Source organism: Nipponia nippon, unplaced genomic scaffold (assembly GCF_047370975.1).
Source record: "Nipponia nippon isolate SJK-2023a ecotype South Korea unplaced genomic scaffold, ASM4737097v1 scaffold_32, whole genome shotgun sequence".
NCBI lineage: Eukaryota > Metazoa > Chordata > Aves > Pelecaniformes > Threskiornithidae > Nipponia > Nipponia nippon.
In genome coordinates, this window is record NW_028262350.1 from 4,057,520 (window position 1) to 4,082,471 (window position 24,952).

Here is a 24,952-nt window from a genome sequence, read left to right on the forward strand (position 1 = left end):
CCTTGGCCGCGCCGGGTCTCTCAGCTCCGCCCCCCCCCCCCCCCCCGCGAGGACTGTCCCTCCCGCCGACCCGTAGCCGGCCGGCGGCGCTAGGGCTGCTGGGGAATGTAGGCGGAAGAGGCCGGTGAGAGGCGGGGAGGGGGCGGACGCGGCTGGAGGAGCCCGGTGACGGACACCCGCCTCGGGCACCCCTCGGCCCCGCTGTGGCTGGGGGAGGCGCCTCGGGTACCCCCGGCAGGGCCAGGCCGCCCCAGCGGCCCCGGGTGGATGCAGGGAGGCTGCAGGCCTGGCCTAGGGAGGCTCCAGACCTGGCCTAGGGAGGCCCCGGGCCTGGGCCAGGGAGACCCTAGGGAGGCTCCAGGCCTGGGGGACCCCAGGGAGACCCCGGACCTGCTCCAGGGAGACCCCAGGGAGGCTCCAGGCCTGGGCCAGGGAGACCCTAGGCCTGGCCTAGGGAAGCCCCGGGCCTGGGCCAGGGAGACCCCAGACCTGCTCCAGGGAGACCCCAGGGAAGCCCCAGGCCTGCTCTGCGGAGACCCCAGGCCTGGCCTGGGGAAGCAGCCCTGGGCCTCGTCCAGGGAGACCCCAGGGAGGCCCCAGGCCTGTGCCAGGCCCACTCCGTGGAGGCCCCAGGGAGGCCCCGTGTCAGCCCCAGGGAGGCCAGGGCTCTTCAGGGCAGCCTGGCTGCTCCGCTGAACCCCACATCACAGCCCCTGGGATGTGCCCGCGCTGGGTCAGCCCAGAGCGCCCGTCGGTCGGGGCCATGCCGGACGCTGGCCCTCAGCAGACAGCCCCATGCACGTGCCGATGCTGCCCGGCACCGCCATCCCCACCGCGGCTATCTGCAGCACCGGGAGCTGCCAAGCTGGGGGCGGGAGGCAAAGGTTGGGAGTCCTTCGCGGGCAAACTTCAGGTGGCGAACAGCTCCCTGAAGCCGTGCCAGCGCTGGCATCGCGCGCCGAGGCGTCCCTCAGGGTCACACCGGGCGCGGGAGCCACCTCCCGCCCCTTTCCCAAGGTCTCTGCCTGTCAAGTGGACTCTGCTGAGGCCTGAGCTCTGACGCTCCCTCTCTCCCTCCAGCCCGGCACGATGGATGCCCTGCACATCGCCGGGATCCACTTCGCAGAGGCGCTGCAGTCCGGGCCGCCCTGGCTGGAAAAGTTCTGGATCTCAGTGACCTCCCTGGCTGATCCCAAATCCATCTTCACCGTCTGTTTCCCTCTCGCCTATTTTCTCGACCGCAAGGTGGGGGTGTCGGTGCTGTGGATCGGCCTGGTGTCAGAGTGGCTCAACGTGGTCCTCAAATGGTGAGGGGAGAGCCTGGAGTCACAGGGTTCCTGTCACACCCGGTGGCACCCCGGGGGCTGAGCGGTGGCACGTTCACAATAGCAGAAACACAACTGCGGGCTCCATTCGGCGGGCAGAGACGAGTGCTGCTCCTTGCCTGCGCCACGCTGAAAGCGCGCAGAGTTTCTGCAGGTCACCCGAGCCGCGGTAACGCATCTGCCAGGCATTCACAGCAGAAAAACGCCCGGGGGCTGTAAGAACTGGCAGGGATCCTGCCCTCCCGCTGCCCGCTTCAGCCCTTGGATCCACAGGGATGGGCAGGGAAGGCGTTGGGCTGCGTTTGGCCGTTCACTGCTCTGTGGTTTCTCTCCCCACCAGGTTCTTGTTCGGGGAGCGCCCGTTCTGGTGGGTCCATGAGTCGGGGCTGGCCAGCAGGGAGCTGGTCACGCTGCGCCAGTTCCCTGTCTCCTGCGAAACGGGACCGGGTGAGTAACGGGCGAAAGCTTTTCCTTGCATCGTCGGCAGACCCTGGGATCTGTAGGGAAGGGCTGCAGGAGCCGGGAGGCCCTGTCCGGGTGGGAACGCTGCGGCTGGAGGGTGCCGCTGGGCTGGCAGGACGTGCCGAGCGGGAAAGCCGTTCGTCAGCCAGCGCCTCGCAGCAGAGCAAAGGAGCGAGCGGCAGGGAGCAGGCTGGGTGCCATGGCTGCTGGCACGGCGCGCGCGGCACAGGCGGCTCCGGGGCCAGGAAACCTACAGGAGAGTCTGCTGGTGGCAGGGGCCAGGGCGCCTCGCTCGCCCTTTCCGCCTGGCTTCCCCTGCCCGCAGAGCCCGCGTCCCTGCCTGTTTTTTTGGGCAGGTGACCATCATCCGCGGGCACTGGCTTGCTCCATCCTCATCCTTGAGCCGAGCCCTCCGTGCTGGCCGTGGCTGTCAGCCAGGAGGGAACGCAGGGCGCAGGCAGGGCTGCCCAGCCGTGAGGGCTGGGCTCAGCAGATGTGTCCCCAGCTCTCCCGGGTGACCTCGGGTGCTCGCCCTGCTGGGACGCGCTCCCCCCCGACCCACCGTGTCGAGTGTCCCGTGCTTCCCCTTCGTAGGGAGCCCCTCCGGCCACTGCATGATCACGGGGGCAGCCCTCTGGCCGCTCGTCACCGCTCTGACGACGCTAGTGTCCAGACGTTCCAGGAGGTGAGTCCCGGGCCAGGGAAGCTGGTGCTTGGGAATCTCCAGAGCACCTTTTGGAAGAGGGGGGTGTGATGCGGGACCCTTCCCCAGCAGGCAGCAGCCACGGTGGGGTGGGAAGGGTGCCTTCCTCTCCCCCAGCTCCTGGGAAACAAAGCTCTCCCTTGGCAGCTCTGGCTGCTGCAGGGAGAGGCTGCGAAGCCCTGGAGACCCCCGCAAAGCCTCCCCTGCCCCACCGAGTTGCTTTTTTGCCTGCACTTTGCTCCTTCCTCCTGCCGAGTGGGGCCAAACCTGCTCTGCTTGGCAGAATACGCTCGGGAGCCCCGAGCCGGACCCGCTGGCTGCCTCCCCGCCGCTGACCCTCCTTGCCTTCCAGCCTGGCAGCGAAGCTGAGCCCCTTCACCGCCTACGCCCTGCTCCTGCTGGCCGTGGGGCTCTCGCGGGTCTTCGTCCTGGCCCATTTCCCCCATCAGGTGGTCGGCGGCATCCTGGCAGGTGAGTGGGGCTTGCGGGGGGACATTGGGTCCCTCCAGCTGGAGTCCAACACCCACCCCGGGCCAGGGCGTTTTGGGCACCCTCCCCTTCCCTCCAGCCCCCCCAATCCATCGGGGTACCCCAACCTGCCTGGCCTCGCCGTCCAGGGGCAGCCCTTGGCTGGGGGCTGCAGGCTCGCGCCCTGGCCGCCTGCACTTCGGGCTTCTTCGTCGCCATCGCGCTGGCCCTGCTGCTCAGCTCCCTCGCCCTGCGCAGTCTGCTGATCGCCGCCGGCATCGACATCGACTGGTGAGTGCCCGGGGGGGGCGGCTGGCCCCCAGGATCTGCCCCCCAGGCTGGCGGGGGGCTAGCCCCGAGCTTCCCCCCCTCTGCCGCAGGTCCATCCGCCTGGCCACCAAATGGTGCTCCGACCCCGCCTGGCTCCGCCTTGACACCCGGCCCTTCGCCTCCGTCTGCCGCGACGCCGGCAGCGCCCTGGGACTGGGGCTGGCCGCCGCCTTCCCCCTGCGCCAGGGCGAGCGGCTGGACTCCCGGCAGCGCCTGGCCGGCGCCGTGCTGGCCTTGGGGGCCGTGCAGGGCCTGCACCGGCTGCCACAGCCGGCGGACTTGACCCTGTGGTACGGCACCAGCTTCCTCAAGTACGCTGCAGGGCCCTGGCTGGTGGCATCGCTCCTGCCCTGGCTTGTCCGCTCCCTCGCCCACCTGCGGGTCTCCCCCCATGCCGAGTAGGGGTCCCCACCGTGCCCCGGTGCGTCCTGCACCCCCCTCCTGGCTTCGCCCTCGGCTGCGCCCATCGTCCGTGGCTCCTGGCCTGAGCACAGCCACTGTCCCCACGCCAGGAGGACACCCACCACCCCCCTTGGGACCACAGGCCAGTAGTTTAACCCTCGCTGTGCTAACAGCGCTGCTCCCCCCAGGCCGGCGGGGGGCAGGTGGGGGGCAGAGCGGGGGGCGTCCCCGTGCCCAGCAGCTCTGGGGACAGAGCGCAGGGACAAACGGCACCACTGTCCGCTCCCCCCCCGCCCTCGACCTCCTTCCAGCTGCCCCAGTTCTCCCGGTTCAATTTCCCCCTCTGGGGCAGGGAGGGGAAGGGGCTGCGATCCCCCCCCCCCCGTACCGTGGCAGTCGGAGGGGCCACCCCGTTTCTAACCAAATAAAGGCACCGTTACCAACCTGCCGGCCCCGGGTCCTTTGATGAGGGGGGGCACGGGCAGCGCTGGGGACCCCCGGGGCAGGGCAGAGCCTGGGCTGAGGGTAACGCGGGGGACGGAGCCCCCGCAGCCGGGCTGGTCCAGCTCCGCACCCCGATATCGCACCGGATGGAGGGGAAAGGGGCAGCCCTGTTGCTGTAGGTGGGGAAACTGAGGCACGCAGGGCAACGGTGAAGCCCTGGGGACGTCCGTCCTGCTCCAATAGGGACAGGAAAGGGGACACAAAGGCACTGGCGCTCCTGGCACCCCCCCGGTACCCCCAAACGCAGCGGGGCGCCGCTGGGTATTGCCAGAAACGAGTTTTATTTATACAAGGACGAACATCGGTAACATCTTACAAAATACTCAACTGAAAACCATATCGAGAGCGCGCGAGCGGGCGTCGGACGGACAGAAAAGAAACCGAGGCAGGGCTGGGGGGGGACACGGCGGGGGACACGGGGGGGGGGGGGGGGACACCAGCCCAAAGCACGCCGGCCTTGCTGCCGGGGGCCCCTCGCCCCCCCGGAGGCGGGTGGTCTCCTGGGCTGGGGGGGCTGGGGGCTGTGACACCCCCCCCCCCCCCCCAAAAAAGGGGAGAAATGGGGGGGGGGGGTGTCCCACCACCACCCAAGAGCCCCCACCCACCGTTGGGGACAGCCAGACCGACGTCCCCGCAGGGCTCGGTGACACCCCCCTTCCTCCTCCCCACCGTCGTGACAGGGGACACCCCCTCAGCCCCACCCGCATTTGGGGACCCCCCAGCGCATCCCCAAACCCCCCCGGAATAACTTAAAAACACGAAGCGCCATCCCCGTCCTCCCCCTCCGCCCCGGGACCGCGGCTGGTGCCACCCATTAAAAAAATACTATTAAATAATACATCTGTAATAAAATTATATACCTTTGCTTTGCGTGGGGTTGTTTTTTCTCTCTTTTAAAGCTAAAATCGCTCCAAGTCCCCTCCGGCTGGTGAAGTAACAGGAAAAGTGAAGTGGTTTTTTCCTCTTTTTTTTTTTTTTGTCTTTTTTTTTGTTTGGTTTTTTTTTTTTTTTTTCCTTTTTTCCTCCTCTCTTTTAGGAACCGGACAAAGTTTTATCCCACTGAAGGCGCCAGGATCCGTCACTCATCGACCCAGGGTGACAAAGGGACGGGGCTCGTCCCCTGTGTCTCGTGTCCCCCTCCAAAACGGGGAGGCCGGGGGGGGGGGGGGGGGGGGGAAGAGAAGAAAACCCAACAAATCACAGGGAAATTAAGGCATTAAAAAAAAATAAAGTTAATTAAAGGCACAAATATTTCCCATTGCCTCCCCCCGGGGGGGGACGGACACCGGAGCCAGGGAGGGAACAAGTGGGGAAAAAAAAAAAAAAGGGAGAAAAGAAGGAAAACCCCCTAAAAAAAAAAAAAGAGAGGAGCCGCGGCAGGGACTGGGGGGGACCCGGGCAGCGACGGGAGAACCCAAGGGACGGACGGACAGACGGAGGGCGGGCGGGAGGAGCGGGGGTGCTGGTGGAACCGATGCTTCACAAGAGACACGACCGCAAACACCGCGTGGAGCTGGGGCCCAACAGGACGAGGGGGGGGTATTTTTTTGTGTTTTTCTCCTCTTTTTAATAGAAAAAGAAAATATTTTCCTCTTTTTTGTGTTTTTCCTCCTGGTTTCTTCCATTTTGGGTTTTTTTTTGTCTTTTTTTTATGTTTTTTTTTTTTTTTGAACGTGATTTTTTTGTGTGTGTTTTTCTTCTCTTCTCGGTGTTTCTTGCTTTTTCGGAAACGGAAAAAAATCTGCGGCGCGGAGCCGGGGGGACGGCGCGTCACAGCACGGGCTCAGCCTCCATCGGCTCCTCCGCCGGCCTGGCCAGGGGCAGAGCAGGGCCTGAGCGGGGCCCGATCCTGCGGCAGGGACCCGGCGCCCAGCCCCGGCCGGGGAAACTGAGGCAGTGATGCCGGGAGCTCAGCACTGGGCACAGCTGCCTCCAGCCCCCCCCACGCCACAGCCCCGTCACCCCCCGGCTCCCCGTCATCCATGGGTTGGACGTGCCAACGTGGGGGGACACGTGTCTCCCCGAGGACATGTGCAGCTCCATGCACAGCCCCGAGGGACACGCGTCCCCCACCACAGACATGCGTGGCTCCATGCACAGCCCCGAGGGACATGTGTGTGTCCCCAAGGACACGTGTGGCTCCATGCACAGCCCCCAGGGACACACGCACCCCCCCAGGGACACGCGTGGCCCCGTGCACACCTCCGGGGACACACACACACACACTCCCCCCAGGAACACGCGTGGCCCCGTGCACACCTCCGGGGACACCCCCCCCCCCCCCCCAGGGACATGCACCCCCCCCGAGGACACGCGTGGCTCAGCGCAGAGCCGGGGGCATCCCGGGGGGCCATACCTGGGCTGGGGGTCGGCGCTCCCCTGCTCGGCACCCACCGAGAGCAGGGCCATGGCTGTCACCGTTTCGGCCTCCTCCACCTCCCCCTTCTGTGCCTCCAGCAAGGAGCAGCCCACGGCCGCCGCGAAGCGCTTCACCGAGCCCCAGTGCTTGCCTGCGGGCGCGGGCAGGGCTGGGCACGGCCCCCGGGCAGGGGCGGCCCTGGGGGGACCCCCGGGACCCCCATGGCGGGGACAGCCCAGGGAACCCCAGGACTCCCATGGCAGGGACAGCCCAGGGGCACCCATGGGACTGCCCTGGCGGGGACAAGCCGAGGGGACCCAAGGGACCCCCCTGTGTCACCCACAGCTAGGACAGCTCTGGGGACCTCCCCTAGGACCCCCACAGAGGGGACAGCCCTGGGGACCCCCACGGCAGGGACAACCCAGGGGACCCATGGGACTGCCATGGTGGGGACAACCCAGGGGACCCCCCCTGTGTCACCCACAGCTGGGACAGCTCTGGGGACCTCCCCTGGGACCCCCATGGAGGGAAGAGCCCTGGGGACCCCCACAGCAAGGAGAGCCCTGGGGACCCCTCTGGCCCCCCCCCCCCCCCCCAAGGCAGGGACAGTCCCAGCGACCCCCCCTGAGATCCCAGGGACAGGGACATCTCCAGAGACCCCTCCAGGTCCCCCCCCAAGGAAAGGACAGCCCCCAGTGCCCCCCATGACAGGGACAGACCCGCTGGGATCCCCCGATGGTGAGGACATCCCTGGGGACCCCTCCATGCCCCCCCCGACAGAATCAGCCCCGGGGACCCTCCCGTGCCCCCTATTGGCAGGGACAGCCCCAGGGACACCCCGGGGACCCCGGCAGGGTCCGCGTCCCCCCCGGCTGCAGGGTCTCACTCTGGATCTCGATGACCTTCTCCAGGGTGGCCACCGCATTCACGTTTGGCTTCTGCTGCAGGAGGGACGGATCCAGGGGCTCCAGCTGGGGTGGGGAAACCATCAGGACCCCCAAACCTGCCACCAGCACCCCCAAACCCCCCCCCTCAAGAAGAGGGCCAGGACCAGAGGCCCCGCTCATCAACCCGGGGGAAACTGAGGCACACAGCACAGGGTGTGCACCCTGATACACCCCACACCCTGGGGGGGTCCGGGGGGTAGCAAGGAGAGTCCCCACAGGTTGGGGGGTCCCCATGGGTGACCCCCGTACCTCCAGGCCGAGCAGAGCGGAGACGCAGGCCTCCGAGGCGTCGCAGATGGCCGTCAGGTCGTGCCCCCCCTCCAGCGCCAGCACCACCCGGCCACCCGCCAGCATCATCAGCTGCTTCGTCAAGTGGCCAAAACCTGGGGAACGCCGTGGGGGGGGTGACAAGCGGCTCGGCCAGGGTCCCCACCCTGGGGACGCCCCTGGACCTCACTCACATTTGGCGGTGACGGAGTAGCCACCGAGCGGGGAGAGGTGACCCTCGACGGCGTCGAAGCCGGCTGAGACCAACACGACGTCCGGGGAGAACTCGTTGGCGATGGGCATCACCACGGTCCTGGGGGGCAGAGGGTCAGGGCTGGGTGTGGGGACCACCCCAAGGGCATAGGGACCCACTCCCAGAACATGGGGACCCCCCCGAGGGTGCGGGGACCCCCCCAGGACCCCCACCTGAAGGCGGTGAGATACTCCACGTCCCCGATGGGGGGGTCGACGCCGCCGGTCCAGGCGATGTTGATGTTGTAGCCCACTCCCATCCCGCTGCCGACCTGGGCACAGCCATAGGTGACCCCCAACGCCGCAGCCGGGGGGGGCAGACGGACGGACACACGGGGTGACCCCCCACCTCCGCAGCCCCCCCATACCTCCTCGGGCGCCCCGCTGCCCGGGAAGAAATTGCCGTCGTCGTAGCGGTGGAGGGAGATGTAGAGGACGTCGGGGTCACTGTAGAAGGCTTGCTGGGTCCCGTTCCCGTGGTGGATGTCCTGCCGGGGGCACCAGCGGCGTCAGGGACCCCCCCCACCCATGCCATGGGGTCCCCGACACCTGGGGGGGTCCCCGTCCCCCTCCCCAGGGGCCCTTACCCAGTCCACGATGAGGATCCTGCCCACGCTGAGCTTCTGCTGGAGCAGTTTGGCCGAGATGGCCACCGAGTTGAAGAAGCAGAAGCCCCTGGGGCGAGGGGGCAGGGTGAGCACCGGGGTGGCCCCGGGCACCCCCAGGTCACCGCTGCCCCCCCCCCCCCCCCAGGCGGGGGTCCCGCCAGCACGACCCCGCGCTCACATGGCCGTGGACTCCTCCGCGTGGTGTCCCGGGGGGCGGATGACGGCGAAGCCGTTCTGCGGGGACAGAGAGGGACATGCGTGGCGCGTGCCCACGCGTGCACGAGGGCGGCGGTGCACACCCAGGCGAGCGTGCAGGGGAGCAGCACACGCACGAGCGTGCACAAGGGCTGCCATGCACACCTATGCAAGGATGCACAAGCGCGGTGCGCACACGTGCAAGCCCGCACACGTGCCATCATGTACACCTATGCAAGTGTGCACAAGCACAGGGCGCACACGCAAGCATGCATGAGGGCCGTCACGCACACCCAGGTGAGTGTGCGTGCAAGCACACACGTGCAAGTTTGCTTGAGGACCATCACACGCATGCAGGTAACCATGCACGAGAGCGGTGCACACACATGTGCAAGCTTGCACAGAGGCCATCACACCCCCAGGTAAGCATGCACAAGGTCACTGCACACATGCAAGCGTGCACAAGGGCCACCGTGCACACCCAGCGGAGTGTGCACGGTATCAGTGCACACATGCAAGCGTGCTTAAGGATCATCACACCCCCAGGTAAGTGCGTGCAAGAGCCATGCACACACACGTGCAAGCTTGCACAGGGGCCATCACGCATCCAGGTAAGCATGCGCGAGGACAGTGCACACACATGCAAGCGTGCATGGGGATCATCACACACCCAGATAAGTGTAGGTGATGTCAGTATGTACACACGTAAGCGTGCTTGAGCACCATCACGCACACGAGTGTGCACAAGAGTGGCGCACACACATGCAAGCTTGCACGGGGGCCATCACGCATCCAGGCAAGCATGAGCAAGGACAGTGCACACACGTGCAAGCACGCATGAGGGTGATCACACACCCAGGCAAGTGTGCAAGAAAACAGCAGGTGTGCACATGAGCTTGCACAAGGGCCATTGCACCCCCAGGTGAGCGTGCACGTGGGTGGTGCACATGCATGCAAGCCTGCCCAAGGGCTGCTCCCCAGGTAAGCGTGCACACACCAAGCACGCACCCCCCGAGCGTGCAGGTGGCCTGGGGGCCACGTGCAAGGATGCCCGCCGGCACACCAGCCCACCCCGCTCACCTTGATCTCCCCGGCGGCCACCTTGAAGGCGAGCTCCACCAGGCAGCCCACCGCCATGCGCACGGCACTGGACGAGTGCATCTCGTTCCACACCGTGTCACTGTCCACCTGCGGCGGAGGGGACACAGGGACACGTCAGCGGGGGCAGGCCAGCCCAGGGACACCCCTCCGTCACCACATACTCACCCCGATACCTCCGCACGGCAGCACCGCGTACATCTTCTGGCTGATGGGACCTGGCGGGGCAGAGAGTGCCGTGATGGGGGGAGCTGGCAGGGACAGCGTCCCCCCAACTCCAAAAGGGGACACCCAGGCATCCGGGTGTCCCCCCACCCCCAGCTGGCACCTACCCAGGAGCTTCTTGCTGTCGAGCTTCTGGCGGTTGAGGGGGCTGGTGCCGTAGAGCAGCGTGTGGTGCTCCGAGTGCACTGTCTGGATCTCCTCCAGCGTCGCCTTCCTGCCCCGGATGCGCTGGGGAGGGGGACACAGGGGTGAGCCCCCCCCAAGGCGAGGAGGGGACCCCGGGAGGCGGGGGGGCCTCACCTCGCACTTGCCGAGGAGGCCGGTCTCCTGCAGACGGGACCAGATGCTCTGGATGCGGCCGGCGTGCTCGGGGTGGATGTTGGTGTTCCCGCAGGTGCACTGGTGCTTCAGCATGAACGTGTCGTACACCACGCCTGCGCCGGGCAGCCACAGCGGCACGCCTGGGACCGGGACCCCCACGCCCCCGGGGACAGGGGGACCCCCCAGGCACCCTGAGGGACAGGGGACCCTGGGGGATAGGGGATTCCCACGGGACAGGAGCACCCTAAGGAATGGGGCACCCCATGGGACAAGGGCATCCCTGGCCCTACCAAGGGATGGGGCATCCTGGGGAGCAGGGGCACCCCTGGGCATGCTGAGGGATGGGGCACCCCAGGGACAGGGGCACCCCGTGGGACAGGGGCACCCCATGGTCCCACCAAGGGATGGGGCATCCTGGGGAGCAGGGGCACCCCTGGGCATGCTGAGGGACAAGGCACCCGGGGAATAGGGGCACCCCATGGGACAGGGGCACCCCATGGGACAAGGGCACCCCTGGCCCCACCAAGGGATGGGGCACCCCACAGGATAGCAGCCCCCCGCCCTGGGACACCCTCCCCCATACCTGTGGTGAAGAGGTGCTTGGGGGGCCCGTCGGGCGCAGGGGGCTTGACGCCGGCGCTGGCAGGGGACGACTGGGTGCGGGCGAGGGCCGGGTGGGGCAGCGCCAGGATGCCCAGGGCGGGAGCGGGGTACAGCTGCAGCGGCGCCTCGGGGAACACCTGGGGGGGCCCCGGTCCCCCCGTCAGCCCCGGCCCCCCACGGCCATCACCCGGTGTCCCCATCCCAGCCGGGGAGGGGGCGGCCACGTCCGAGGCGGGGGGATGAGTCACGGCGGGGGCCGGGGGGGCCGCGGTGCGGGGGTGGCGGAGCTGGGAGGCCGGAGCGGGGGGATGAGTCACCGGCCCCTCCGAGTCATCGCTGCGGCAGCGTGCGGGGGGGCCGGGCCCCCAGGTACCGGGGAGGGGGGGGCACGGCTGGCCGGACAGCCGGGGACCAGGCGCTCGGCGAGGGACGCTTGGGCAAGAGAGGTGCGCGTGCAAAGGATGCTCGTGCGAGGGATGCTGGTGCACAGGATACTCGTGCAAAGGGGACGCTTGTGCATGGGACACCCGCGCAAGGGTTTGGGGGGAGGCATTTAGGGAGCCGGTGACATCTGGGGCCCCCCCGAGGTCTCACCTGCTTGTAGGTGACCCCCAGCTCGGTGACGTCGGGGACCCCAGGGGCCTCTGCCTCGTCCCCGCTGTCACCTGGCTCCTCGTGGGGCACCCCGCAGCCCTCGGGGTCCTGCAGCCGCTCCGGGGGGTCTGCGGTGTCCGGGGTGGCAAGGGCGAGAGGGGCGCCCGGGGGGACCCCATCACCCGGGGGGGGCGACTGCTGCTCCGTCAGCTCCTCCTCCGTCTCCTCGGGGTGGGTGGGGGGCTGCCGCGCCAGCTCCCCCGGCTTGGGGAGCAGCTGGGGGGCGGGCGGTGGGTGCGGGGAGCCAAACTGCCCCCCCCCCCCCAACCCCCCTGCCGTGCCCGCCCCACAGTCACCCTGAGCCCCCCGTGCCCTACAGACGCCCCACATCTACCCCCTACCCCACAGCTACCCAACATCCACCCCATGGCCACCCTACGCCCCATGCCACCCTATATGCACCCCTACCCATCCCATGTCCACCCCATGCCCGTCCTATGCCCCGTAGCCACCCCATAGCTGCCCCACATCCATCCCATACTCCATCCCCACCCTGTATCCACCCCACGCCCACCCCACAGCTCCTCAACATCCACCCCACTGCCACCCTATGCCCTATGCCCACCCCATATGCACCCCATGCCCACACCATGCCCCACAGCTCCTCAATATCCACCCCACGGCCACCCTATGCCCCACGCCCACCCCATATGTACCCCACACCAGCCCCTCTCCCAGCCCCACGGCAGCCCCTGCCCCACCTTGCCCAGCTGGACCTGCTGCTTGTCGAGGAAGTGGTGTTGGAGGGCACCGTGGGGCAGAGCGCCGTGGGGCAGGGCCTGGGGGCTCTGGGGCAGCGGGGACGACTGCGTGCGGCTCAGGGGCCGGTGCCGCGGCAGCTTGCTCACCGTCCGCACGCTCCCCGCACGCTCCCCCGTCACCAGCGGTGACTGCCCGTGCAGCGGCACTGTGGGAGGCGGCAGCCGTCAGCAGGGCACCCCAAAACTCCCCCAAAAACCATCTGGGGAGGGGGTTTGCAAGCAGAGGAAACCGAGGCAGAGCAGGGGACTCACCGGCGATGAGGGTGCTCTGCTGGCGTGCTTGCTCCAGCAGCAGGACGTGCTGCAGCAGGGACGCGGGGCCGGCAGGGGGGTCCCCCTCCAGGGCCACCCCCAGCAGGCAGCCCGGGATGGAGGAGGTGCTCAGGAACTTGCCGGTGAGGGCGGCCCCGGGGCGCAGGGCGGCCACCGCCGGGCGCTCGGCCTCCGCCTGCGGCGACAGCTTGGGGGACGCCTGTGGGGACGGAGGATGGCACCGTGGCCCCCCCGGCAGCCTTGCACGGGGGCAGAGGGATGCTCCCACCCGTTGTCACCCCTTGAGGTGCTGGGTGACACCCCCACCCCAACCCTGCACACCCCAGCCTGGCAGCAACCCAAACTGGGGACACTGGGGTGCTGCCAGTCCTCCCCCCACAAGCCTCAGCTTCTCTCCTGTGGGGAAACTGAGGCACAAACCCAGCCCTGGGGGATATGGGGCCAGCCGGACACCGGGGCTCCTGGCTCAGACCCCCCCTCCCACCCAACCGTCACCCAAGGGCACAGGGTCCCCTGTGGGGCACCGGGTCCCCACGCCAAGCCTGCGAGGCGCCAGGTCCCCAGGCCACCCCTGTGGGACATCAGGTCCTCGTGCCATCCCCCATGGGGTCCCCACATCGCCCCTACAGGGTTGCAGGTCCCCGTGCCACCCCACGGGGCGCAGGGTCCCCGCGCCCAGCCCCCGTGCTGGCCCCACTCACGTTGAGGTGGGAGTTGGTGACGGTGACGGTGGCCTGCAGCCCCAGGGAGATGTTGGGCAGGGACGGGGACGTGTAGAGGCTGAGCTGGCTGGCGCCGTCAAGGGTGAGGGCTCGGTGCTGGGGCAGGAGCTGCTGTGAGGAGAGGGGACACGGCACTGACATGTCACGAGCACGCACGTGCACGCATGAAGACACGCCACAGACGTGCACGATCGGCGGTTCTGGGAGCACACGCTGGCTGCGTGCACCTGAGCACACGCGTGCATCTGGACACGCACACGCTGGCTTCGCGCACTTGAGCACACGTGTGCACCCCAAACACGCGCGTTGGCTGCACACACCTGAGCACACGTATGCACACTGAACGTGCTGGCTGCACGCATCTGAACACGCATGCGCGTCCTGAGCATGCTCACATCACACACCTGCATGTGTGCGTACACACTGAGCACGCACCCTGGCTGCACACACCTGAACACGCGTACCCTGAGCACGCTCGCAGCACGCATCTGAACACATGCGTGCCCCCCAAACACGCTCACAGCACACACCTGAGCACACGGGTGCACCCCGAGTACCCTGGCTGCACACACCTGAGCACACGTGCGCAGCTTGAGCACGCTCACAGCACACATCTGAACACACGTGTGCCCCGAACACGCTCACAGCACACATCTGAACACACGTACCCTGTGAACACACTCACAGCACACATCTGAACACACGTGCCCTGTGAACACACTCACAGCACACAGCTGAACACATGCACGCGCCATGAACGTGGTCACAGCATGCACCTGAACACACGCGTGCACCCTGAGCACGTCACAGCGCACACCCCGGACACGCGTGTGCCACCCCGCGGCAGCTCCTACCTCGGCGTGGATGTTGGGGACGGAGCCGGTGAAGCCGTTCTCGGCAATGGCGCTGTGGGAGCTGTTGGGGGAGCTGGGCCCGGAGCCCGGGGCGCTGCTGCACACCGAGGACACTGCGGGGCCGGCGGGCGTCACGGGGGGCCACCGCCACCGCCCCCATCCCTGCCTCAGTTTCCCCCACCAGGGTGCACAGCCACGGGAGGGACGGGGTAGCTTGCACCCGAGCGTGCGTGCACACACAAAGGTGTGCAAATACACAAGCGCACGCATGCACACGTTGCACAAGCACGTGTGCGCATGAGCACACACGTGCACATAGGTTGCAAAAGCACGCGTGTGCACACGTATTACACAAGCACACATATGCACACGCGTCGCACAAGCACTGGTAGCCGGGGAGAGGACGCAGGGTCCCGGCTGGAGGCCCCCATCACCGCACGGGCAACACCCAGCGACTCGGGGAAACTGAGGCAAGCGGCGTGGCCCAGCCCGCGCGGCCGCGGCTCACCCGTGATCTCGATGGCTCGCTTCTTGAAGGTGCTGATGACAGTGCCGTCCTTCCTCCGCAGCAGGGGACTGCTCCTCCTCTCCGCTACCTTCTGTTTTAACCGCGAGCGCACTTTCAGGTTGGGTTCGGAGGCTGCGGGGGGGCACCCGGGAAACGGAGTTAGCCCCGGCACGGTTCCCGGCATCCTCCCCCCGCCGGCGGTCTGGCACCCACCGGTTTTGCGGAGCGGGAAATCATCCCGGCTGTCGTAGGTGCCGAGGAGGGGGAGTTTGTAGGATGGGGGTGTCCCCGGGCTGCCGGTCTGGGGGGGGGAACTCTGGTCCAACGAGGTGTGGTGATCCCTGGTGGGGGGGGCGAAGGCGGCAGAGACCCCGCTAGGACGCCTGGGTCCCCCCCCGCCCTGGTTTGGGGGGGGTTATCCGGGTTCGGGGGTGACCTACCAACATTTGGGGTGCTGGGGAAGGGAATGGTTGGGGGGGCCGGTGCCCGGCTCCTTCGTCTTGCTGAGCAAGAACTCCTGCAGCTTCAGCTTCACCTCTGTGCTGGCGATGGCGCCTGGGGGAGACGCAGCTGGGATGGGGGGGGACAGCACGTACCCCCCCCCAGCCCCATTGCACCCCCGAGCCCACCCCCAGCCCCCAGTACCACCTCGGCCCCCACCTCCGCTCCGGGTCCCATCCAGCCCCCTTTTGCTCACTCTCGCGGCTCTTGTCCTTGGTGCGCAGGGCATGGAGCTGCTCCAGGCGCTGCTGCTGCTCCAGGGCCTCCTGCCGCTCCCGCTGCCGCTGCTGCTCCAGCTCCTGCTGCCGGCGGGCAGCCAGCGCTTCCTGCTGCTGCTGCGGGACCGCACGGGCGGGCTCGGGGACCGACACCCCCCATCTCCCCCCCCCTCCGTGGATCAGGCCCTGGGGGGTACGCGCTACCCTGCCCTGATCCCCACCATGTGGCTGCATCACCCCGGGGTACGACATCCCATAGGACACCCCCCCAGTGGCTCCATCAGCCCCAGCCTCCCCCCGCCAATGGCTCCATCACACCCAATCTCCCCCCAGTAGCTCCACCACCCTGGACATGGGATGCCCCATGGCTCCATCAACCCCAATCCCTCCCCAATGGCTCCATCACTGTGGATGATGCCCTCCAGCTCCATCACCCTGGACAGGTGACACCCCATAGCTCCGTCACCCCCAATCGTCCCCAAACAGCTTCATCACCCCAGACAAGTGATGCCCCCCCGGCTCCATCACCCCCAATATGTCCCCAATAGCTCCATCACCCCCAATCTCCACCCAATGGCTCCATCACCCCTAATCCCTCCCCACAGCTCCATCACCCCAAGGCAAGCAATGCCCTACAGCTCCATCACCCTCAATAGCTCCATCACCCTGGACATGGGATGTCCCATGGCTCCATCACCCCCACTCTTTGCCCAACAGCTCCATCACCCCAGACAGGTGATACCTCATGGCCCCATCACCCTCAATCTCCACCCAATGGCTCCATCACCCCAAGACAAGCAATGCCCCACAGCTCCATCATCCCCAATCTCCCCTCAATAACCCCGTCACCCTGGACATGGGATGTCCCACGGCTCCATCACCCCCAGTACCCCTCCCAAGGGCTCCATCACCCCAGACAGGTGATACCCCATGGCTCCATCACCCCCAATCTCCCCCCAGTAGCTCCGTCACCCTGGACATGGGACGTCCCATGGCTCCATCACCCTGAATCCCTCCCCACAGCTCCATCATGCCAAGACAAGCAATGCCCTACAGCTCCATCACCCCCAAATCTCTGCCCCACAGCTCCATCAGCCCAGACAGGTGATGCCCCACAGCTCCAGCACCCTCAATAGCTCCATCACCCTGGACATGGGATGTCCCATGGCTCCATCACCCCCAATCTCTGCCCAGTGGCTCCATCACCCCAAGACAAGCAATGCCCCACAGCTCCATCACGCCCAATCTCCCCTCAATAGCCCCGTCACCCTGGACATGGGATGTCCCACGGCTCCATCACCCCCAGTACCCCTCCCAAGGGCTCCATCACCCCAGACAGGTGATGCCCCACAGCTCCAGCACCCGCAATCTCCCCCCAGTAGCTCCGTCACCCTGGACATGGGATGCCCCCCTGGCTCCATCACCCCCAATCCCTCCCCACAGCTCCATCATGCCAAGACAAGCAATGCCCCACATCTCCAGCACCCCCAATAGCTCCATCACCCTGGACATGGGATGTCCCATGGCTCCATCACCCGCAATCTCTACCCAACAGCTCCATCACCCCAGACAGGTGATGCCCCCCGATGGCTCCATCGCCCCCAGCCCACCTTGAGGTGCTTCTGGAGCTGGACCTCGTGCTGGCGGGTGAGGTGCTCGTGCTGCTTCTGGAACTCGGCGAAGAGCAGCTGCTTCTGGAGCTGCTGCTGCTGCTTGAGGGCCAGCAGCTCCCGCTGCAGCTGCCGCTCCCGCGCCGCCGCGTCCAGCCCCGGCCCCCGGCGCTCCCCGCACGCCTCGGGCGCCCCACGCGCCTCCGCCGGCCCCTCCGCCCCTGCGGGCACCGGCCAGGCTTAGGGGGTGCTCTGGGGGTGTCCCAGGGATCGGGGGGGGAGCTGGGAGCAGTCTGGGGGTGTCCCAGGGATGGGGGGGGTGCTGGGAGAAGTTTGGGGTGTCTCTGGGACGGGGGGAGCTGGGACACATTTAGGGGGCAGTTTGGGGTGTCCCAGGGATGGGGGGCAGTCAGAGGGCAGTTGAGGGGGGTCCCAGCAATGGGAGGCAGCTGGGGGTGGTTTGGGGGGTCCCAGGGATGGGGAACAGCTGGGCAGGCTTAGGGGGCAGTCTGGGGGTGTCGCAGGGATGGGGGGCAGCTGGGGCATGCTTAGGGAGCAGGCTGGGCATTCCCTGCAATGGGGGGCAGCCGGGGGGCTGCAGGGGGTGGGGGGGGTCGGGGATCAGGGCCCCAGGGGTCCCCCACCAGCTCCAAGAGCCCTGGGTCAGCCCCCCTGCCTCAGCTTCCCTCCCCCACTCAAAAAAACAGGGGGGTCACCACAAGCCGAGCCCCCCTATCTGCACCATGCAACAACCGGCGCAGAGGGCGGCTGGGGGGGCAGGATCGAGCCCCCCCCCCAACACATCCCCCCCATGGGCATAAACCCCCCAGCAGCCACCGAGCTCCTCCCCCCATCAGCCGAGGACACAGGGAGGGGACCCAGGCACCCGGGCCCCTGCCCCCCCCAGACAGAGGGGTACGGTGGGGGGGACGGATGGACGGACAGGACCCCATCCCCACGCAAACAGGAAGGCGGGGGCGGGGGGCACGCGCTGCATGCTAATGCGCCCCGGCCCCCTGCGGCACGCGCGGCCGCACGTCGGGCACTGACGTGTGCCCGGGACGGACCCGTGGACGTCACCATCACCGTGTCACTGAGCTCGGGCACCAACCCCCCGCTCTGCCAGCCCCCCCGGGGGCAGCCAGCCCCCCAAAAACCTGCCAGTCCCCCTTGCCCAGTACCACACTGCACTCCCCAGTACCAACCAGCCCCCCCAGTGCCAGCCCCCTCCACCAGTACCAGTCAGCCCCCCAGTATGAACCAGCCCCCCACACCAGGCAGCACCTCCAAGCTTACCAGCCCCCCCATATCCCAACCAGGCTCCCCAGTATGTACCAGTACCCCCAGCGCCAAGCAGCCCCACAGTCAGTGCCAGCCCCCCCCCCCCACACAGAAGACGGGCCATGGGGCCGGGGGGGCGCCCAGCCCCCCCCCGCCCCCCAACTCACCCTGGGGCTGCCCCACACCTATGGGACAGATTTGGGGGGGGGTTGCATTGGGGTGCCCCTGCAGCTCCCCAGACCTGACCGCCCCCCACTTTGGGGACACACACACAAAGCCACCTCCAGTGGGTGCTGGGGTGCAATGGGGGGGGCGCAGCACCCAGCACCAGGGTTTGGGGGGGGTGGCCCCGGGGGGGCGCTAAAAATAGCCCCGGGAGGGGCCGGGGCCAGGGCAGGAGCTGGCCCGGCCACGGCCAAACCTGCATTTATGGGCTCAGAAGTGGCTTTGGGCTGGCAAGGGGCCGGGGCCACCACCCTGCCGGGGGGGTCACCACCCTGGGCCACCACCCTGCGGCCCCACGCCAGGCCCCCCCCCCCGACCCAGTCCCTTCCCCAGGATGGACGGGGGCTGCTTAACCCCTCAGTGCCCATGGCCCCCGGGCCAGCGCACCAGCTCCCTCCGCGAGGGCTGGCGGCGTCCCCATGGGGTGCAACGGGGGGGTGTCCTGCGGGTAATGGGGGCACGGGGGGGGCTGGGACCCTCCCAGTGACCCCTGACCCGTCCCTGCCATGGGGCAGGTCAGGACGGGCAGCGCTGCCATCACTGGAGCCACCCGTGCAAGGAGAGCCACCCCCGTGCACACCCGTGCAAGGAGGGCTGGTGCCTTCGCATGTATCCGTGCAAGGAGAGCAGCTCCCCCCTTGCACACCCATGCAAAGAGAGCAGCTCCCTCCCTTGCACACCGACGCACACCCATGCAAAGAGACCAACTCTCGCCCTTGCGCACCGGTGCACACCCGTGCAAGGAGAGCAACTCTCCCCCTTGCACACCCATGCAAAGAGAGCAGCACCCTCCCTTGCACACCCACACGCACGCATGCAAAGAGAGCAGCTCTCCCCTTTGCACACCTGTACAAAGAGAGCAGCTTCCGCCCTTGCACACCCATGCACAGAGAGCAACTCTCCCCCTTGTGCACCCGTGCAAGGAGAACAGCACTTCCTTTTGCATATCCGTGCAAGAACAGCACTCCCCCTTGCACACCCACGTGAGGACACGCACACCCCCACGCCACCACACCGTGCCACGCTTAACCCCCCCCCCGTGCCAGACCACGGCCACCTTTCCGCACCCACCTGCGACCCCACGTGCCACCACGGCAGCACCCGGCACCCAAATCCACCCCCCGAGCCGGCGCGGAGCAGCCGGGGAACCCACACCCCGGTGGGGAGACGCCGCGACCCCGCGGCGCAGCCAGGACCACAGCGGGCGCGGATCTGGCCGGGCAGAGCCAAGCGGCTCAGGGTCCCGGTGCTAAAAATCACCAGTGGGTGTCATCACCCCCCCGGCGTGGGGACGGCCGATCTCCTCCCCCATGGATGGGACACCCCAAAACTTTTTTGGGGAGAGGGAAAGCCCTGCTTGTGGGTGCCAGGCCCCCGGGGCAGGATCCGGCCCAGAGCACTGCGGTTGTGACCGGCACGGGAATGATGGCGGGGGGCACATCCCGGGTGCCCCCCCCAGCCCCGCGCGAAGGGAGACCCTTGGGTGGGGACACGCAGCCGAAACGTCCCAACCCTCGGGGACGCGTGGGGACAGGACCGGTTCCAGGCGGGATGCCATCGGGTTTGGGAGGGTGACAAGGGGGATGGGGGGGGCGGGACCCTCCCAGCACTCACCTGGGGCGGGGAGGGCAGCGTGGAGCTGGGCGCGGGACAGGAGCTCCAGCGAGGGCTCGCAGCCAGACCCCCCCTCTGCAGAGAAACACCCGTCCCCCTTGTAAACGGGCTGCGGCGTCGGGGGGGGGGGGGGGGGGCGTCTGAGGCACGTGTGTCCCCCCAGCCTCAGCCCCCAAACCCAGCCCCCCTCGGCACGGGGGAGCTGTCGGCGGGAGGTAGGGGCGACGGGAGCAGCTCCGGCCCCCCGTCCCGGGCAGGGTGGGGCTGGGTGGGCCCCCCCTCGCCCGCCACCACCCCGCGGTCGTCCCCCCCGCCCCGGCTGGGCTCTTCTCTCCGGCGCCTGGAAATAGCCGGCGCACGGGAGGAGCTGGCTATAAATAGGGCGGCGTGCCGGGGGGAGCCACGACGGCTCCCACGGGACGGGGTGCGCCGTGTCCCCCCCCATGACACAGCCTCCTCCGGGGGCCACCCGGCTGCACCCCCAAACTGCCCTGGGGACCGGGGGAGAGCGGCTGTCCCTGCATGGGGGGACGTGGGGGGCCCACAGCGGGGCCGGGATCACCACGACCCCCCCCAGGGCAATCCCAGCCCACTGCCCCCCCCCTCCTCCGAGACCCTAATTGCTGGGGATGTTAATCCACATCAGCGCTGCCGGGAATAAAATCCCGGTTACGCAGAGGGGGATTAGCCCCCACTCCAGGAAAGCGAAGGCAAGCGGCCCCCCCACCCCACCCGTGTCCCCCCCAGGGGGATGGGGGTCCCCAGGTTGGCGCGGGGGGCGCAGATGCAGACTCAGCACATTTTCTGCCGGATCAGTGACCCAAAGCGGCTCAGCGGGGCTGGGCCTGGGGGTGACGATGGGCTGCGGCGGTGACACCCCCCCATCCCGGGGATGGGGACCCCTCCGCACCCCGCTGCCGCCCTCCGGCCGCGCGTAACCCCCCCGCCGGCACCAGCCACGTTTATTTACCAGCGCGTTAATCCCAAGCCGAGACTTTTAATAGCCGGGATATTTATGGGCTGCCCCCCGCCCCCCCGGGGTGCTTTGGGGCTTGACGTCAGCCCAGCTATTTCTGGTGCCACCAGCGGGCAGGAGGCCACGGGAACGAGCCCTCCCGGCTGCCGGACACCCCCCGGCACGCACCGGCCGGCACCCCGGTGCAGGCAGGCTGCAGGCAGCCCCTTGGCAGGGCAGGGAGGGGGCCTGGCACGGGCAGCCCTATCCAGAGATGGTGGCACATCTGCGGGATGGGGGGGCCTTCAGGGGGATGGGGGGGGAAAGTGGGGGCCCCCAGGCACCCCCGGGGATGGCACCACCACCCATGCGATGCCGGGGGGTGCTCAGCTCCTGCAGGACCCCCGCCCCCCCCCCAAACGCAGCCCAGCTTTGGGGTGAGCATGGGAAAGGGGTGCAAGCGGAGAGCCCTGGGGGACGCTGAGCACCCAAAGGGTAACTGGGGACCCCCCCAGGTTCAGGGGTGCCCTCTGCCACATCCCTGTGATGGGCACAGCCCCGGGGACGCCTGGCTGAGACCTGCGCAACTCATTGCAGCAGCTGAAGGGCTTCGCCCCATGAAAGCATCTCCCAAGGGGCTCCTGAAGCCCCCCAGGCTCAACCCCAGCCGAATCCGGAGCCACGGCTGGGGCGGACACCGAGGAAAGCGCCGCGAGGCTGGGCAGAGGCGCCCAGGCCATGTCCCCGTGCCACCGCGCCGCGTGCCAGCCCCGTGCCAGGCACGGCCGGGCGGCGCTCCAGCCCTCTGCCCGCTCCAAAAATACCGGCGGGCAGCTAACGGGCACCGGCAGCACCGGGGGTGAGCGGTGCCTGAGTGGGGTTTGGGGACAGAGGGGACGCACATCCCCTGTCCCGAACCGACGGCGAGTCCCCAGCTCCATCGAGTGGGATGGGGGGGCTGTGCCACCACCCCGTGCCTCAGTTTCCCCTCCCGAGAGCCCTGCAGGCTGCAGGCGGCCACAGGGGTCGGCGGAGCCGCTCGTCCCAGGCCGAGCGACGGGGGCCACGCACGCGTCCAGATGTCGCTGGAATTCCCAGCGGGCTAATTATAGGGCGGCTCCGACGAGGAGCCAGCGGCAGCCGATATAGCGCGGGCACGGCCCTCGCGGTGGCCCGCGGTCACCCAGGCCGTCCCCGTGGGCCACGGGATGTCACCGAGGGGACCCCACGTCCTGGCACGTCAGGGTCCACCGCAGGGACCCATCGCCGAGCGGTGCTGCCAGATTTCACCCGTAAAGAGCCAAAGCGGCCGCGGTGCGTGACCCGCGCCACGGCGGCGATCTGACCCCCTGCCTCAGTTTCCCCCCGTGGCGGGCGGATGCTGGGAGTCCGGGATAACCGGGGAAGAGGGCGGCTTGGCACAGCCCCGGCGCTGCGCCCGCCGCCGCTCCGCACGCGCCCGTCTCGCACGGTGACACCCACGCGGGTGCTAATGAGCCGTGCAGCGGCGGCGGGCGCGCGGTGTTGATGTGCCGTGCCGGGTCAGGCGCCGCGGTGGTACGTCGCTGGTCCCCGTCCCCCCGATGGGTGCCAGGCCGAGGCGAGGGGGCTCCGGGGCCACGGTGGGGACCCGACCCCCATGCAGGGGGCACGGGGACAATGCCCGGCGCAGGGCAGGGTGCCCGGCTGGGCGCAGCCCCCCGCCACCCCGCCGTCGCCGGGTCTCACCTGCGTCGCTCTGGGGGTCCATGGTGGGCGGCGGGTGCCGGCGGTGCCGGGGGGAGGCGGAGAGGCGGCTGTCCGGAGAGGCCGTCAGCGCCGGCCGGGGCGCTGGGGCTGTGCCCGCGCCGCCCGGGAGCCCTGCGGGACCAAGCGCCCTCGTCAGCACCCCTGGTCCCCACCCTGACCAGTACCCCCCCCCCTCCCCCCCGAGAAACCCCCCCCAGCACCAAACTGGGGGGGCCCTGGGCTGCTCGGAGCTGAGAGCATCACGGAGCCCAGGGCCGGACCCAGCACCATGGGGTCCCCTGAGCACCCACCCGAGGGCAGAGCCACGGGCCGCATCCAGCACCGCGGGGGGGGGGGTGTGTGTGTGTGCGTGTCCCCCCCAAATTCCCTGAGCATCTGCTCGGGGCCGGATCCAGCACCGTGCCCCCCCCGGCCCTGAGCATCCGCTGGCGGTGGCAGGATGCGGCCCCGCTCCCGGGGACAGGGGGGACCCGGGGCTCTGTGGGGCACCCACAGAGGGGTCCCGGGGGGGCCGAGGGGACCCGGGAGGGGGCAGCGTTACACAACGCTCTGCAGGAAAACGGGGGGGCACAAGCGCAGCCCCTGGGCCCCCCCCGCGGTGCCACCCCATAGGGACACGGGTGGCCGCCCCTGCAGCGGGGTGGGCCCCAGCCCCACGGGGGGGGACACCCACACTCGGGACCGGACCGCCCCCCCCCCCCCCGCGGCTGCTGCAGCCCCCCCGAGGCATCGCCCCGAGATGGGGGCCGGGAGGCGCCACGCGTGGGGGCCACGCTCGGCTCCCCCCCGGCGTGACGGACCCCACGAAGGGCGGGGGGGGGGGGTCGCTACCGGCAGCCCCGAGCCCCGCGCGGTGCAACGGGGCCCCCCCCCCACTGCAAACGGCCCGCGCTGCGGAGCCCCCGCCGCGCTGGCGCACGGCCCCCCCGCTCTGCACGGCGCAAACCCCATTGCACGGGGCCCCCCCGCATTGCAACCCCCCTTGCACTGCACCCCCAGCATTGCAACCCCCCCAGCATTGCACGGCGCAAGCCCCGCTGCACGGCTCCCCCCGCCCTGCAGCCCCCCGCGGTGCACGGCGCCCCCCCATGTTGCACCGACCCCCCCCATTGCATGCCCCCCCGCATCGCTCGCTGCTCCCCCCATTTCCCGCCAGCCCCCCCGCATTGCACGGCCCCCCGCCCTGCAGCCACCCCCCCCCCCCGCATTGCACGGCCCCTCCGGTACCTGCGCGGTGCCCGGCCGCGCCGCCCCGCGCGCGCCCCGCCGCCCCTCCATCTTTGCAGCGGGGCCCCGCCCGCCCCGACAACAACATTCGGTGACGTCACTCGCCGTCACGTGACGGAACCCTGCGCTAAAAATAGCCTCGCCCCCCCCCGGGGGCGGGGCGCGGCGGGGAGGGGGGGGAGCCTTAAAGGGCCCGGGGGGGTGTGCAACGGCACCGGCGTGTGAGTGCGTGAGCGTGCTCGTGTGCAATGAGACACGTGTGAGCGTGCACCGCGTGCTTGTGTGCAATGGGGTGAGCGTGTGCCACATGCTGGTGTGCAGTGGGGTGAGCGTGAGCGTGCGTCGCGTGCTCGTGTGCAATGGGACACGTGTGAGCGCGTGAGCGTGCACTGCATGCTCGTGTGCAATGGGATGAGCGTGAGCGCGCGCCGCGTGCTCGTGTGCAATGGGACATACATGTGTGCACTGCATGCTCGTGTGCAATGGGATGAGCGTGAGCGCGCGCCGCGTGGTCGTGTGCAATGGGACGCGTGTGAGCGTGCGCCGCGTGCTCATGTGCAATGGGATGTGTGTGAATGTGCATGAGCGTGCACCACGTGCTTGTGTGCAATGGGACACACGTGGGATGCGCGTGAACGTGCACCGCGTGCTCGTGTGCAATGGGATGTGTGTGAATGTGCATGAGCGTGCACCACATGCTTGTGTGCACTGGGACACACGTGAGCGTGCAT

The 24,952-nt window shown here is 68.7% G+C and overlaps 2 protein-coding genes across 12 annotated transcripts; one reads left to right on the plus strand and one right to left on the minus strand.

Moving 5' to 3' along the window:
• Positions 1-31: 31 nt before the first annotated feature.
• On the plus strand, positions 32-5,382 carry G6PC3 (glucose-6-phosphatase catalytic subunit 3). Of its 4 annotated transcripts, none has more exons than XM_087770435.1 (7): positions 32-124; positions 1,081-1,307; positions 1,666-1,772; positions 2,382-2,472; positions 2,843-2,961; positions 3,108-3,249; positions 3,339-5,382. In XM_087770435.1, exons 2-7 carry the CDS (start codon positions 1,090-1,092, stop codon positions 3,688-3,690), a joined length of 1,029 nt encoding a protein of 342 aa, XP_087626561.1. In that variant the 5' UTR covers positions 32-124; positions 1,081-1,089; the 3' UTR covers positions 3,691-5,382. The 4 variants fall into 4 exon arrangements, with proteins under 4 accessions (XP_087626561.1, XP_087626560.1, XP_087626562.1 ...); XM_087770434.1 differs by having other exon boundaries at positions 124-225; XM_087770436.1 differs by lacking the exon at positions 32-124 and adding an exon at positions 143-165.
• On the minus strand, positions 4,457-24,359 carry HDAC5 (histone deacetylase 5). 8 transcript variants are annotated; one of them, XM_087770428.1, is made up of 27 exons: positions 24,222-24,359; positions 22,974-23,105; positions 20,291-20,365; positions 17,171-17,391; positions 15,539-15,674; positions 15,282-15,396; positions 15,055-15,182; positions 14,842-14,973; positions 14,334-14,446; positions 13,459-13,590; positions 12,737-12,956; positions 12,425-12,630; positions 11,664-11,939; positions 11,050-11,206; positions 10,446-10,657; positions 10,253-10,373; positions 10,089-10,138; positions 9,903-10,010; positions 8,806-8,861; positions 8,607-8,694; positions 8,388-8,507; positions 8,194-8,291; positions 7,962-8,080; positions 7,750-7,883; positions 7,440-7,524; positions 6,551-6,704; positions 4,457-6,082 (listed from the first exon to the last, which is right to left on the minus strand). In XM_087770428.1, exons 1-27 carry the CDS (start codon positions 24,307-24,309, stop codon positions 5,965-5,967), a joined length of 3,594 nt encoding a protein of 1,197 aa, XP_087626554.1. In that variant the 5' UTR covers positions 24,310-24,359; the 3' UTR covers positions 4,457-5,964. The 8 variants fall into 8 exon arrangements, with proteins under 8 accessions (XP_087626554.1, XP_087626558.1, XP_087626552.1 ...); XM_087770432.1 differs by having other exon boundaries at positions 10,446-10,579; positions 13,459-13,587; positions 15,539-15,677; XM_087770426.1 differs by having other exon boundaries at positions 13,459-13,587; positions 15,539-15,677.
• Between the last annotated feature and the right edge of the window lie 593 nt (positions 24,360-24,952).

Bases quoted from the DNA above. Each gene is read 5' to 3' on its own strand.
- G6PC3 (XM_087770435.1), top strand. From the start codon at position 1,090: ATGGATGCCCTGCACATCGCCGGGATCCACTTCGCAGAGGCGCTGCAG. The intron at 2,962-3,107 runs GTGAGTGGGGCT...CTCGCCGTCCAG, and splicing joins GGTCGGCGGCATCCTGGCAG to GGGCAGCCCTTGGCTGGGGG. The intron at 3,250-3,338 runs GTGAGTGCCCGG...CCTCTGCCGCAG, and splicing joins GCCGGCATCGACATCGACTG to GTCCATCCGCCTGGCCACCA.
- HDAC5 (XM_087770425.1), bottom strand. From the start codon at position 24,309: ATGTTGTTGTCGGGGCGGGCGGGGCCCCGCTGCAAAGATGGAGGGGCG. The intron at 13,591-14,333 runs GTAGGAGCTGCC...CTCTCCTCACAG, and splicing joins TCCCCAACATCCACGCCGAG to CAGCTCCTGCCCCAGCACCG. The intron at 8,862-9,902 runs GTGAGCGGGGTG...CTGTCCCCGCAG, and splicing joins TGGCCGCCGGGGAGATCAAG to AACGGCTTCGCCGTCATCCG.